We start from the raw sequence: 14,821 nt of genomic DNA, 5'->3' as shown, positions 1-14,821 counted from the left end.
TCTGTATCTTTTCCCTTTACCAGCTTCCTCGCCCTCCTAATGGTCAAGGACCTCAAGGCCCTAAAGGAGATCCAGTAAGTAAACATTTTTTAGTGGAATGAAATGAGTTCTTTAAGTAGTTTGCTTTTTTGGGGGGTTTTTTGCTTCTTCTAATAGCCTTTTCATATGTGAGCCTTCGTCATTCAAATATTTCCTTGACTACCACATATTTAATGACTGAAGAACTCAAACCAAGAATCCGTCATTGTACATGTGAATATTTAAATTTTCCCAACTTCATATAGTGTCTTCATCCCCATTATCTGTTTGAAAAATAAAATATATGTCAATCTACAAAGAAATAAATTATGCTGAAATTATTCACATGATGTAGATTAAAAAAGTAGATATTCTCAAGAAAGTTCATCAGTTACATTGATTCCTCATAATACAAAGCAGAGAAGCTATAATTGGATGATAATTCGGAATCACTAGGCCTTTTCACTGTCTTACGAGTTTTTATCTCTGATTCTTTTAGGGCCCGCCTGGTATTCCTGGGAGAAATGGTGATCCTGGTATCCCAGGACAGCCGGGTTCCCCTGGTTCTCCTGGTCCCCCTGGAATCTGTGAATCATGCCCTACTGGTCCTCAGGTAATAAATTCCAGGGCAAAGAGATCCCCTTCTTTACAACTACCCCTTTCATTTTCTTTTCTTTGGCCTGTATGACATCTCACTTTTGTGGATTCTTTCTATCAATTCTCCCATTGTATGTGTCTAACAAATCCTTATTTCGTGCTTCTCGGTGTTGGACACTATTTTAAGGGCTTTATACACTTTGCTTTTCCCTGTAATGCCAATGCACTGCTCTTTTATCTTCGCAACATTTCCCAACTTCTCAGCAGGCGTAGCATCTATCGCTGTGTTTGAGAAATGAGCCATCGACTCCCGAAGGAGTCCATCTGGAGCATTTAGGAACTGCCGCAGCTGTGCCTTATGTGACTTACAACCCCAGCAGCAGAGCCTCTGAAAGTTCGGACGAAAGGCGGCCCAAGGGCTGCGATTACTTCTCCCTGACTTCAGGTCCACAGGGTTATTTGAGCCTCGGCAGCTTCTCCCGCCCCGCCTGCAGAGCCTACCCTGCTCCCCGCAGAAAGCGTGGCAGCCGCTAACTCTGCGTGGGAACAGCTAACCAGACGCGTCAAGGAGACACAATTCTGCTGCATGGCCTTAAGAGAAGTTAGAAGCCACACATCTACAAATCACTCCGAGTCTTAAAAAATGCTGTTCAGAATCAGTTCAACAGAAGGCAAAGGGGACCATCTAACTTACTCCTATGCTGGTACCAAACATGACCCGCTTGCGGACCTGAGATTCAAAACAAAATACTCTCCAAAGAAATCCAACGAGCCCATTTAGCTTTTCTATTATTCCGGTGCCTGTTCTCTATGTGGGCGTTTATTTGGGGGGCACATTTGTTAGGCGTATCAACCAGAAGCCAGGGGTTACAAATTTTACTTGCATCCTTAAATGCTGGTCAAGTAATTTGTCTTCCCCATTTTTGTGTGCTCTGAATGAGATCAGATTATATGACTTCGAGGTTCTTCCGGCTTCCTACAGTCCATGATCCTATGTTTGAAGCTGTGGGTATCACTTAGAAGTAATATCTTGAGTAAGATCACACAGGAACAAATCATCTGGGATTAACATTGGCTGGAGTTAGCTGAAAGATGCGTGTACTGCACGAGCACGTACTTCTGTAGGGCGTCTGCTACTGAAGCTATGGGGACAGGATAAGCAAGATGATGAAGGCACACATACCACATCCTCTGCCCTGCACAAACTTCCTATCAGCGAATAGCAGATGTCGCATGCGCTTCTTCTAAATGCTTTTGGAAAGAACTGTGATGTATGTATCGAAATGACCAGATCTGTTCGGTCTCTTTGCTACAGAACTATTCTCCCCAGTTCGAGTCCTATGACGTCAAGGCTGGAGTAGCAGGAGGAGGAATGGTGGGCTACCCCGGGCCAGCTGTATGTACAAGAGTTTCTCAGCATTTTAGAGCTTGATTTAGCTTCTGGTTTGTTAATTCTTGAATGGTTCTTTTCCTACTAATATGGTGTTAGTATATATTCGCACAAAATAGCTTATTCTCCGTGAAGGTTGGGAAAGCAAATGTAGGATTATGACCCTTCTTACCCTAACTTGTTTTTCCCTCTAATCTCACACCTGTTTTGCCACTCCTTCCTTCTTTAGACAACCACCCATTCCGGGAGCCCCCCTGCCTTTGTGCTTAGGTCTCACACCCATATATTACCCAATTTTAACCAAATTCTGCTATTTTTCACTTCCATTTTTCCTTGTTCTCCCTTAGTCGTTCAGAATCTTCTTTTCATGTGTTTTCATCAAGGAAGTGCTACTCTCTAGATGACAATTCGAGTGATGAATGTCCAATACTACAATCCACCGCACCCCAAACCCTGAAATCGAATACAGATATTTCCAGAATTTATTGAGTCTTTAAGTTTCCTACAAACGATAGCTGTTCACCTGGTACCCATAAGCTTTCCCTTAACATAATAAGTACCTGGAGTTTTGTAGAAGAAAGTAGAAAAAAATCAGTGAAACCTGGGCACCGGGGCATGATGCGTGGTGTCCCACACAAATGACCCTAATTGTAGACCAGGCTCTCGGAAGAAGCAGTGTGGGGAAGATTATCGCTTCACTGCCAGTAACAGGTACATAAGTGCAAAAGGACGCATGACACTGGATTCTCAGGCATTACGGAAGATTGCCACCTGGATTGCTAGACACCATATTTGTGACTTCCAGAACTAGAGAGGACAAAATTTTAGCTGATAGATCCAAATCACCAGTTAAAGAAAGACCCTTAACATTGATATAAACTGTAAATAGAGAATTTTACAACTCTCTAAAGTTTTTTTAAAAATCTAAAGTGATTTTTTTTTTAAGCCAGAAGAATTCTATTAACAGTTCAAATATCTGGTCTTATGCAACTAGATTCAAATTATGAATCTTGTTTTTCTATCCTATATACAGTTTTTACTAAAAACAAAACAAACAAACAAACAAAAAACTTAAAACCAAACCAAACCAAAACAAAAAGCTCACTACTTAATATTTCAGAAAAGAGGTTGACAGAGAACATTTAATTACAAACTGTGGTTTTATGAATTTGTTTTCAGTATTTAGAAACAGCAGGCTATAAAACAAAAGATTTTCTAGTGTAACCTGTATTTCTGAGCAATGATAAACCAGTTGGTTCTAACTGTAATCTACCATCGCCCCACGTGCGCTGATTCTCATACGCACATCTAAATCTTCATGTTAGCATAACTCGGTGACATAATGAAGAACTTCCGGGTTGATTTACATCATCGTTTTTAGAAACTGGGATTGACAGTCTGCAGATATTTTCCCGCAGGAGTCTGGCAGGCAAAAAAAAAAAAAAAAAAATGCTTCTTCACTAGGACAGGTATCATCCTAACATTAGGACTTTCATAGTGTTTTACATGGATTTTTCTAGATTTTTGAATTCTCTTTTATGGGGAGTTCAGGCTAATATTTTATAGCATTTGCCAATAATTTGTATTGATTCTGTGGGAATTCCTTTTAGAGTGATGTTCTTATAGTGAGATTTTTATTGTATATCTAATAAAATTAATCATATCTGTGAATAGTTACTACATAATGAGGCATGCTGTTCTTATTTTTTTAAATGTCAGTATCATTTCTGAACAGAGGCATCTCTTTGATGCCTGAAAAAAACGTATTTCTGATGCACCTATTTTGTCTTTATCCTTCAAATTTATATTCCAGGGTCCCCCTGGCCCTCCCGGTCCCCCTGGTTCATCTGGTCATCCTGGCGCCCCGGTAAGTGTGGCCATTAGTGGTGCTTTCTTTTTCATGCATTTATAGAAATCAAGTTAACACAGATCTTGCCGTAGTTTCGCCCTGCCAGCATGCCTAACCCCAAATAAGTAGAGGAATCACACCCCAGAAACCATCAGTCCTTCAAAGATGGAGTTTCATATCTAATTCATCTACAAACAACTACTCATAATTAAAACCTTGCTAAAATAAAACTAGAGGCTTACCTTGCATGTGATATGGCTTCAAGTTCAAGGCAATTCAATTCCAGTGGAATGAAGTGAGAGAACGGAATAAATCTGCTTTATTTGATCTGAAAAATTTTGGCTTCCATGTTTATAAATTGGAATAAGATTCACTAATTATATTCACAAATCCTAATTTCATACTGTCTTCAAGAGGTAAATGCCTAGCGTGAACATTACATTACTTTTAAAATATTTGCACATTATTCTACCCACTAGGGTTCTCCAGGATACCAAGGCCCCCCCGGTGAACCTGGGCAAGCCGGTCCTGCTGTAAGTATCCGTCGGAGCTGCAGAGTCTGTGCACGGACTGTCCCACGTAGAAACCACCCCCATGGTCTGAAACACCATCTTAGGTCCTGTAGTGTACTCAGATTTTAAAACAATAAATAATATTTCTTATGATGGTTGAACTGGTTTTGGACTCTTCTGGTTGTTTAGATTCCCCAGAGATACTTGCTACTGAATCTACGAATTCCCTGCCTCATCAGCCGCCATCATAGTTCACCTCCTAGTGTGGACACAAATCCTCCTTCTCTTAAACAGAGATTTAATTTTCCCGTAATCAGTTCACCTTCGTATCTCCTGACATGCAATCTTTAAAACTTAATTTAATAGAAATAAACATAATCCAACAGATTCCTCCCCCCAAATCGTGCTGTATAAACAAGCAAGTGAGGGGAAGTTAGTTCAATTTAATATTTCAAACTATTTGGAAATACCTATATATTAAAAAACTCATTATCTCACAAAATGTAAAAGTGCTTATGGGTTTCTAAATACATGTGATGTAAAATATATGATATTTTTAATTCTTATTAAAAATAAGTTCATTAAACAGTAAAAACTGTATATATGACAAGCATGATATTAACTCAATGTGTCATTTTCATCATGAAAAATATTGAGAGTATTTTCTAAAAAGAGGTTCCTTTCAGGAAAACACATGATACGTAACAGAAAATTTTTGTAAGAGAAAAACCTATAGACACATTTGCTTTTTATTTTCTCATTTTCAGGGCCCTCCAGGACCCCCTGGTGCTATAGGTCCATCTGGCCCTGCTGGAAAAGATGTAAGTTTTTAAACACTGAATGGAGATATGGCGAAATCCAAGTTGGATTAGACTCTATGCTAGGCTCACAGAAAAATCTTACTCAAAAAATTGTTGCCAACTGAATGACATGTCCGCTCACATTAACTTTTGGATGTAGAGTGTTTGTGTAGCTATCTGTACCGTTTTCTGAATTCCAAACTAACAGAACCCCTAAATGTGCTTCTTCAGTGTCAAGAAGGTACACCCAGTGGATAGATCATAACTGGAGGAGGAACAAGTAGCTTCTTTCTTCCCCTTGTAATGAGGAAATTGATATCAATACTTCATGAACTTGAAAACTTAAAACACCTTTAATATTGTGTCCTTGGTCCTTTCCCATTCAATGTCCAATGGCAAGTCCTTGTCAGTGGATTGAGAGAGCATCATAATACTTCAGTGAGGAGTGCTGCCTGCTTGCTCATAAGCTCCTGTTGAGAAGGAAGAAGTGCTCCCCATCCCTCCCACTAGGGAAAGCTTTTCTAACAACTGTGTTTAGCCTAACCGCTTTCATGAGTCCTTGATGAGAAAAATGCAGTTGGTTTGCTAACTAGCTACAGTGTGTTTTCTCTTACACGATCATGCATGTATTTTTTATTCCTCCCCCTAGGGAGAATCAGGAAGACCCGGACGACCTGGAGAACGAGGGTTGCCTGGACCTCCAGTAAGTCTGTGGCATGCAGTGAATTGCTTGGAGTAATCATGATGATCTTAGCTTGAAAAGTATTCTATAATTAAATTGAATTCAACTTAAAAGTGGAAGGCATTTTACTACTACTGGACTGTGGTTCTATTTGAAAATTCACTAATACCTGTTCTATTCCTTATTTTTAGGGTATGAAAGGTCCAGCTGGAATGCCTGGATTCCCTGGTATGAAAGGTCATAGAGTAAGTAGAGTTTCTAAATTAACTATAAGCTATTTCATTTAGCTATGTTTACTTGCCTAACCAATTTTATTAGGCAATTTGAGTATGTGCCAAAAATGGTTGACTTGATTTTTTTAAGTCTATCAACTTTGCTGACCAAACCAAGTAGTAATTTTACAGATAATAATTAGACTTGTTTTTAATATGTAAAAAGGCTTGGGAAAAATTATTTAATTTTCTTAACTTTATTGCCAGAAAAAAACAAAAATATGTTATTAAGAGCCATGTATTATTCATTGACTTAGTCAGTGTGATTTGCAGGTGAATCAAGCAACTTTATTCTATGCAAAACATTAGGTAGATTCTACCAACTGACCCCCAGATCTACCAACTTAATAGAAATAAAATCTGGGAAGCTGGTATTTGCTAGAGTTAAGGCAACTTCCTAATTGAACTGGATTGTACTTGTTAATTCAGATTTTTTACTATAAAATCACTGTCAAATGTCTTCAACCCATTTAAAAGAGTTTCAAATTACTCACATCAGTGTTGGAAATAGTACTATGTGGTAAAAACCAGCTATGAAAAAGACAATGTAAAGTTTCCAACCATTCTGGCTTGTTAACAGATCTTTAATATTTTTACTATTTTTACACATTTCCTAGGGCTTTGATGGACGAAATGGAGAAAAGGGTGATGCAGGTGCTCCTGGATTAAAGGTAAATCAAAATAAAATCATATTTTTGTAAGTAAATTCATTTAAATGTTATAGCTATGTTTAAGATTTATACTTTGGGGTTTACCTTTTTCTGAAATTTACTTGAAATTTGCTTTCCAGGAACTAAATAACAGTGACTAATTCAAATGTTCTACCGAAGCGTCCACGAAAGCTGATGACTTGAACTGTCTAGATTAGAAACGATTGTGCATGCCGAAGTAACTCACTGATTATTTCTGTTTCATCCTCAAATTTTTAAAATGCAAACATTGAGAATTATGGCAAATAAAATGCTACCGAAAATTTGATATTGCTAAAACATATCTTTTTCTTAGGTTCTAAAATATTCTTCATAATGTGCTGCATTTTTAAAAAAAAATACATTCCTGCCTCTGTTCTACAAAATGGTAACACACTTTACATGTTTCTAGGGAGAAAATGGCCTCCCAGGTGAAAATGGAGCCCCTGGACCCATGGTAATTATATTTCTTTTGTACATTTCAGCTTTAATTTGTTAGCCTCCGTCTCGCCCAAAACTCGCCTTGCTCCTCTCCAGCTGTTCTTTCACAAGGTTAAAGTAAGACCATTCGTTCTACTGTGTTCTGCAGGGTCCCAGAGGAGCTCCCGGTGAGAGAGGACGGCCAGGGCTCCCAGGAGCTGCGGTGAGTCCTGGAATCGGCCCTGTACCGTTCCGGCCGGCATCACAGATCAGGGCCTCAGCCTGGTCTGCAGGCCGTGGCAATCTTCTGGAAAATCTTTCCCATGAGATAGCGTTTAATGGTGCCTCCAAAAAATTGTAGCTATCGTTGTAGGGAAACAAATAGGGCCTTAGATTTATTACCCCTTAGAGTTAATACCCCTTAGAGTTATTACCCCTTTTGAAAAATTTTTTAAGTGTCTACTTTGTCTACGTTACTTGAACCATTAATCACAGTTGATTCTTTTTATTTTTTTAGATTTTATTTATTTATTTGACAGAGAGAGAGAGATCACAAGTAGGCAGAGAGACAGGCAGAGAGAGAGGGGGAAGCAGGCTCCACGCTGAGCAGAGAGCCCGATGCGGGGCTCGATCCCAGGTCCCTGAGACCATGACCTGAGCCGAAGGCAGAGGCTTAACCCCCTGAGCCACCCAGGCGCCCCTCACAGTCGATTCTGTTAAACGTAGGACCCAGGTCTTCTACACATCATTGTTGTACACATCAGAATGTTAACAATTTGACTCTAAAAATATGTTCTTAGAAGCAGATTGTAGTACACTGGAGAGAGAGTCAGCTCCACGGAGTGAGATTTTAATCAGAACGTCGCATCACATGTGACTGGGTTTTCAGAATTCAGGAGATGTTTGAGACAAACTTCTCTTTCTAGGGGGCTCGAGGTAATGACGGTGCTCGTGGAAGTGATGGACAGCCAGTAAGTAACTTTTATCTGTTTCTTTGAGGGAGTGAGAGGTTACATGGTATGGAATGCTGGAATAATATGGATTACAGACCTAAAACTCAACATTGTCCATAAGCACTCACTCCAATGGACACTAAGTCCATAAACACAATCTAGAAACAATCTAGAAACACTAAGCCCATAAATGAAATTCTGCTCTTTTTCATTATACTTGGCCCATTACTAGCATCTGTATAGTGTTCACTTGTTAATACCCAGTCCTGGACATGGCCATTAAAAGGGCCCTGCAAAATAGATCTTGATGTTACCTCCACTTTATAAGCAAGAGGGCAAGAGCTCCGGGCTAAGGAAATTGCACAAAGTCAGAGAATTTGCGGCAGAAGGCAGGGGGAACCCGCTTTTCTAGCTTTAGACTGTACTCTCTCGTTATTTTGCCACATTGTTTCTCCACATAATATTCATCCACAGACCGTAAATACTATTTTATCTGTGCAATTGTCTTCTGTATTGCGTATGTGCCAACTTCCTAGCCAGCGCTATGTTAGCTTCTGTTTCCTCGATTAAGAGATCTTGAAATTGTCTTTAATTTTTTTCAGGGCCCCCCTGGTCCCCCTGGAACTGCAGGATTCCCCGGTTCCCCTGGTGCTAAGGTAAACATGAATTTCTACAGAAGAATATAAAAGAGGACTTGGGGCAACAGAAAAATCATTGGATTGTTTCTTAAAAATTGTACTTGTGTTTACCCATCGAGTAGGCATCTTTTTACCTGTTCCAATCTTTAACGCCCTATTTTTGATTCCAAAAGGGGTTATCCCTGGCACTCAACTATTCTGATATCTCTTTCTCGTTTCTCAGTCTCTTTCTGAAAAGCGCATCCCAGAATCACACGCAGCATTTCTCTGCCTTCTTGATTCGTGATTCTTTGCTGGTGATGGGGCATATCGTCATGCACTTCCAGCCTTGGGGAGATGGGCTGAAACCGGCTTAGTGGTTAGAAGTGGCGAGAGACACTGACCACTTCGGGTCTTTCCCCTTAGGGTGAAGTTGGACCTGCGGGATCCCCTGGCTCAAGCGGGTCCCCCGGACAAAGAGGAGAACCTGGACCTCAGGGCCATGCTGGTGCGCCAGGTCCTCCCGTAAGTGACAAATGCGGCCTCAGAGGCGTGTCTCGGCACTTGTGTCATGAAAGCATGTGCTTTACTGCTGCTATCACCTAAGATTTATATATTTTTAAATCGTTGCTTGGTGCTCTGAGATGACTCTACTGTGATAAATACGGACTTGATTAGTACTAAAATTCGTGGGTCTTGAGATTTAACTCTTCTAGAATTTATGAATTTCACATTTATTTGACAAAGTGAAGTAGAGTTCGGAGAGTGATCTGTCGCTTCAAAGACTGTGCTCCCACGGGTCACCGATCACAACAATTCGAGGAAGAAACAGGATTAATACCTCTTCTATTTATTACTTAACAATTCAGACCAAGCGCAGATTGTCTTTAATTTATCCAGACAGTGATCAGTCTCTTGCCTGCGTTGCGTGTTGTGCCGCAGTTGGAGGAGTCAGAGAATCTCTACAAAGCCCAACGCCCAGCAATGAATTTACTTTGCAGTGTATGCTCACTTGTGACATTATTTTTAATACACTCTTTTCCCCTCCCAGGGCCCTCCTGGGAGCAATGGTAGTCCTGGTGGCAAAGGCGAAATGGTACGTTGCCCTCGCCCCCTCCCTCGTGTCAGCCACACACGTTACCAGCTTCCTTTGCACTTTGCGTGACCGTCCATTTGCGATGTCTATCAGCTCTTCAGAAAAGAGAGCTCACGTTTGACTGATGTTGGTGTTCTTGGGCTACTTTTAGGGTCCTGCTGGCATTCCTGGAGCTCCTGGACTGATGGGAGCCCGGGGTCCTCCTGGACCACCCGGAACCAACGGTGTTCCTGGACAGCGCGGCGGTGCAGTAAGTTGCATAACTTCCCTTGGTCGCTTGGAGGGTGTGGCTCCGTTCCCACGGAAGAAGTATAAACAGCAGACTTTTCGTACTTGTTCAGCTGATTTTATGCTGGTTTTGCTCTGGTTTTACCATGGCATTGGCAGTTGCCGCTGCTGATTTTGTTAGTCTGGACTCCCTGTTTTTAAACCAAGATTTTGTTTCATTTAGGGTGAACCTGGTAAAAATGGTGCGAAAGGAGAGCCAGGGCCACGCGGTGAACGTGTAAGTGTTACCCGAACAGAATGGGTTATTTCTTATTTCAGCTGACAGTTTTGCAACCAGATTTATCCCTTTATTGGCGTCGTTTTTAGGGGGAAGCTGGTTCTCCAGGTATTCCAGGACCTAAAGGTGAAGATGGCAAAGATGGTTCTCCGGGAGAGCCTGGTGCGAACGGACTTCCAGGAGCTGCGGGAGAAAGGGTACGTTTCCCACAGGCATCTCAGCGGAGACCAGGACCACTTTCGTTCACGTAGAACTTGACCTTCAGGGTGAGGAGACCATGCTTTTTCTTAAGCTGAGTACTCAATCCCAAATACTGCTTTTGAGGCATTGTATAACACAAGAACATCTCTATTGCTACTCAGAAATTATGAAAAAGTTTTCATGCTTTGGGCTGAAACATTTGTCTTTCACTGTTTCCAGGGTGCGCCTGGATTCCGAGGGCCTGCTGGAGCCAACGGCCTTCCAGGAGAAAAGGTGGGTGCCTTCAGTTTCTATTTTTGTAAATGTGGTACTACAAATAGTTATATTCTTCCATATCGTTTCCCATTAACTAAAACCTAAATATCTGAAAGAAATATATTGGAGTTGAAAAATAATAATAATTTCCAGTTTACAGTAATGACTCCTGCGCCTGCTCAGCTCTTCTCCTAGCTTTGTAACTAAAGCAAGTCACTTAGCTTCTATGAGAATTTTCTAACGTATGTGTCAACTGAGAGCCATTTTGGTATCATTGCAAGAATAAAGTAAATTAAAATGCTTGGAAATTCTTTGAAAACTCTAAAATACTACACAAATATGATTTTATATCATCAAAGATATTTGATTTTACACACACAGAAATGTATCGTGATACCCACTGAATATTTCTGGCACCAAAGTTGCCTCAAAATATTCACGATATGATCACCCAAGCTAATAGATGACAGTGACTTTATGGCATGTCAGCAGCACACCAGCTCTCTTTAAGAGACAAAACAAAGTGGTGCCTGGGGGGCTCGGTCGTTAAGCCTCTGCCTTCAGCTCAGGTCATGATCTCAGGGTCCTGGCATCGAGCCCTGCATCGGGCTCCCTGCTTGGTGGGAAGCCTGCTTCTCAGTCTCCCACTCCCCCTGCTTGTGTTCCCTCTCTTGCTGTAAAATATTTAAAACAAACAAACAAACAAAAAAAACAAAAGGAGAGAAAGAGACAAAAGGAAGCTTTCTAGTTGTAACTTAAATGTGATCAATGTCTAGGTCAATGAAGGTTCTTCTACTTATTTGTCAAATTATCTCACCTCATAGGGTCCCGCTGGGGAGCGTGGTGGTCCCGGCCCCGCAGGGCCTAGAGGAGCTCCTGGAGAACCTGGCCGAGATGGTGTCCCTGGAGGTCCAGGAATGAGGGTACCGAGAAACACTTGCTTGCTTGACACTGCCATTTAGGAAGAAGAAAGGCAAATAAAGGAGGATCAAAGACTCCTTAAAACAGACTGTACTTTGACAGCCTCCAGACAAAACAAAATACTCTTAAGATAACTGAAGGTTAGAACTGATTGAAGACAAACAGAACACTTGACTGAGACATAGACAGGAAAATGTGTGCGAATAAAAGTCTACATAGAAAATCTCAAAATTTCACATATATACATATAGATTTTTAATTATCCTTTTTAAATGCTTGACTGACTAACTTCTTCATTTTAGGGTATGCCCGGAAGCCCAGGAGGGCCAGGCAGCGACGGAAAACCAGGGCCTCCCGTATGTACACGTTTCACATCTCATTTGATAAGCCCAGTAAATAATGGAATGCACACTTTGGCCTACATGGATGTATATTATAGAGTCTTGATATAGATATTTTGATATTTTGATGAGATCTTCTTAACACCTCTGTTCATGTAATTTTTTTTTTCATTAGGGAAGTCAAGGAGAAAGTGGTCGCCCAGGTCCTCCAGGCCCATCTGGTCCCCGAGGTCAGCCTGGTGTCATGGGTTTCCCTGGTCCTAAAGGAAATGATGTGAGTTCCTTCCTTTGTTTCTTCAATAAATACTTGACAGAAGGCTTTTCCTTTCCATATGGGAGTTCAGAGATGGCCAAAACCTGATCTCTACTTCAAAGCATGCTACAGTATATGAAAATCAAAATACCATGTGAGACAGGGAGTTGTTTTTTGTTTTGTTTTTTGGTCTTTTCTTTTCTTTTTTTTGTTTTTGAGTTTTGAGTTTTGAGTTCTGGGGAAAGAGTAAAGAAATTTATGGCAATCTAGTTCTAGAAAGGAGTTTTGGGTTGTGGACGCATACGTGTGCGTATGGAAGGGGCAGATCAAAACTATTAGGGAATAGGACACTGAATGATTTCCTTTTGAAAATTAGTAAATACTGGCTACTTCTTTAGGGTGCACCTGGCAAGAATGGAGAACGAGGTGGCCCTGGAGGTCCTGGCCCTCAGGTACACAGCTTTCGTTACCTTTTCCAGCTTTCTCTAGATGAGTTCGTTTCCATCCTGTGGCTTCTGTTTATGATCGCCATTACCTCTGCTTCCCTAACTGCTTTTTTTTTGTCTTTAGGGTCCTGCTGGAAAGAATGGTGAAACTGGACCTCAGGGTCCCCCAGGACCTACTGTAAGTTCGCTCACATAACTTGGAGATGGAAGTGAGTCGGGGTGGGGCAGGGGAAGGACTTTGGGAATCTTATCGTCACCAACACTATGTCATCACAGTTCACCAAAGTGGTTTTGAAGCTTGGTTACCTCATTAGCTAAATGTTGACCAACTAGAAATGAGGATGTCTCCCTCGCATCAGTTCTGTAGGCCAGACTCTGCCCTTCCTCACACCATTAAGTCCCAATTAAGCAATGAGACTATTGAAAAGAAAACTGTGTGGACTAAATACGAAAGGATATTTTATAATAGATCATCTCATTATATTTCTCTACATTAGGGGCCAGCTGGTGACAAAGGAGATGCAGGACCTCCGGGTCCACAAGGATTGCAAGTAAGAACCTATTATTTTCATATCCTTGGGTCTCCACTTCTACCAGATAATTCAGGACTTCCTCTCAAGAGCTGTCTTTGTTGAGCTAATTGACAGTTCAAATTTTGGATGACACTACTAAATTATAATTCATCTTAAGCTTAAAATTTGTGGTCTGTCTTCCCCCTTGAAATAAAATAAGTGCATTAGTCAATTTTTAATTAATAAATTAAAATTAATTTAATTAGTTAATTTTAATTAATTAATAAAATTTTTTATGCTTATACTTATTTTTGTAATCATTTAAATCCACATGGTTAAATCAATCTTACCGTACTCATCCATTCATTTTCATGTACAGCAGTAGAAAAACTAGAGGGAGAGAAATGTTAAGTCTGGAAGATATGGTTGTCCCTTCTCTGTCACTGGATTTTGAGAGCCACAAATTTTGTAGCCTCGAAAAGACCATTAAAACCAGTTTGAATACCTTGCGGAAACATACATTGAGAAGATTTTCTGTAAGCAGTGTTTGAAGTGCAAATATGATTCTTTGTAGGGTTTGCCTGGAACCAGTGGACCTCCAGGAGAAAATGGGAAACCCGGCGAACCAGTAAGTGGCATGTCCTTTTTTAAAAAGAGCTCAGAAACCGAAAGAATAAATCGTAATCATTTATCAGTTATTAGCTTTTGCATTTTCTCATGCCATAGTTTCTGAGTTTTAACGTATAGTTTTTAAATATTCAACAAAGAAAAGTTATTCAATCATAGGTATCACATGGAAAGTTTCCATTTTACCATAAAATGAAAGAAAGCGTACATAGCTCGAGATATAACAAATTGTACAAAATGCAAGCCAGTCCCATGTGTTATCTTGCTTATGTTCCTACAACATGCATTCTGATGGAGGCCTAATCATATAATGCCCATCTTCTAGGGTCCAAAGGGTGAATCCGGTTCACCTGGAACTCCAGGAGGCAAGGTAAGTATTTCCATCTATTTTCCAATTTCTTCAGCATTTTATAGAACAATTGACTAGTGATTCACTTTTGGTATATCAAAGCAAAATGGTCTTTCTTTAGAAGCTCAACATTGCAACTATTTGGCGAGTACACAGGGTAACTCAAGACATTTGCAGATTAGATTTGCTCCATCTGAAAAATCACATTTTCTGACATGAATAAATACTACAGAGACAGCTATGGGCCTGAAATTGCAAAAGACAAATCTTTCCAGGGCATTGACTCTGCACAGGAAAGCTGTGTTGGTAGAAAAGCTTAAAAAAAAAGAAATGCCCCCATGAATAAAATAATAAGAGTGTCCAAGGTAGCTCATCAGACCGGGTGTGGAGGTTCCCTCCTTCACGCTGTGTCTCCATTTCCATTTCTCACTCCGTTGATCAAATGTCTTTTATAACTAACTACTAGCACTTCCCAGTTGTTCAAAAATATAAGTTCCCCAGTGGTCTACATCAAAA

General features: G+C 40.5%; 1 protein-coding gene across 1 annotated transcript in view; it reads left to right on the top strand.

Annotated features, from left to right (window-relative positions):
• COL3A1 (collagen type III alpha 1 chain) overlaps positions 1 to 14,821 on the top strand; it is a 40,087-nt gene that overhangs the window by 11,071 nt on the left and 14,195 nt on the right. Inside the window, exons 3-29 of the mRNA XM_080797951.1 lie at positions 24 to 74; positions 518 to 631; positions 1,931 to 2,011; positions 3,819 to 3,872; positions 4,334 to 4,387; positions 5,134 to 5,187; positions 5,816 to 5,869; positions 6,040 to 6,093; positions 6,738 to 6,791; positions 7,222 to 7,266; positions 7,399 to 7,452; positions 8,156 to 8,200; positions 8,785 to 8,838; positions 9,226 to 9,324; positions 9,851 to 9,895; positions 10,047 to 10,145; positions 10,347 to 10,400; positions 10,490 to 10,597; positions 10,821 to 10,874; positions 11,681 to 11,779; positions 12,080 to 12,133; positions 12,294 to 12,392; positions 12,770 to 12,823; positions 12,942 to 12,995; positions 13,315 to 13,368; positions 13,904 to 13,957; positions 14,282 to 14,326. Of these exons, the coding sequence (XP_080654077.1) occupies positions 24 to 74; positions 518 to 631; positions 1,931 to 2,011; positions 3,819 to 3,872; positions 4,334 to 4,387; positions 5,134 to 5,187; positions 5,816 to 5,869; positions 6,040 to 6,093; positions 6,738 to 6,791; positions 7,222 to 7,266; positions 7,399 to 7,452; positions 8,156 to 8,200; positions 8,785 to 8,838; positions 9,226 to 9,324; positions 9,851 to 9,895; positions 10,047 to 10,145; positions 10,347 to 10,400; positions 10,490 to 10,597; positions 10,821 to 10,874; positions 11,681 to 11,779; positions 12,080 to 12,133; positions 12,294 to 12,392; positions 12,770 to 12,823; positions 12,942 to 12,995; positions 13,315 to 13,368; positions 13,904 to 13,957; positions 14,282 to 14,326 (1,740 nt within the window). The remainder of the gene's footprint in view (positions 1 to 23; positions 75 to 517; positions 632 to 1,930; positions 2,012 to 3,818; positions 3,873 to 4,333; positions 4,388 to 5,133; positions 5,188 to 5,815; positions 5,870 to 6,039; positions 6,094 to 6,737; positions 6,792 to 7,221; positions 7,267 to 7,398; positions 7,453 to 8,155; positions 8,201 to 8,784; positions 8,839 to 9,225; positions 9,325 to 9,850; positions 9,896 to 10,046; positions 10,146 to 10,346; positions 10,401 to 10,489; positions 10,598 to 10,820; positions 10,875 to 11,680; positions 11,780 to 12,079; positions 12,134 to 12,293; positions 12,393 to 12,769; positions 12,824 to 12,941; positions 12,996 to 13,314; positions 13,369 to 13,903; positions 13,958 to 14,281; positions 14,327 to 14,821) is intronic.

Source organism: Martes martes (assembly GCF_963455335.1).
Source record: "Martes martes genome assembly, chromosome: 3".
NCBI classification, from domain to species: domain Eukaryota; kingdom Metazoa; phylum Chordata; class Mammalia; order Carnivora; family Mustelidae; genus Martes; species Martes martes.
This window is presented reverse-complemented; position numbering and strand designations above follow the sequence as displayed.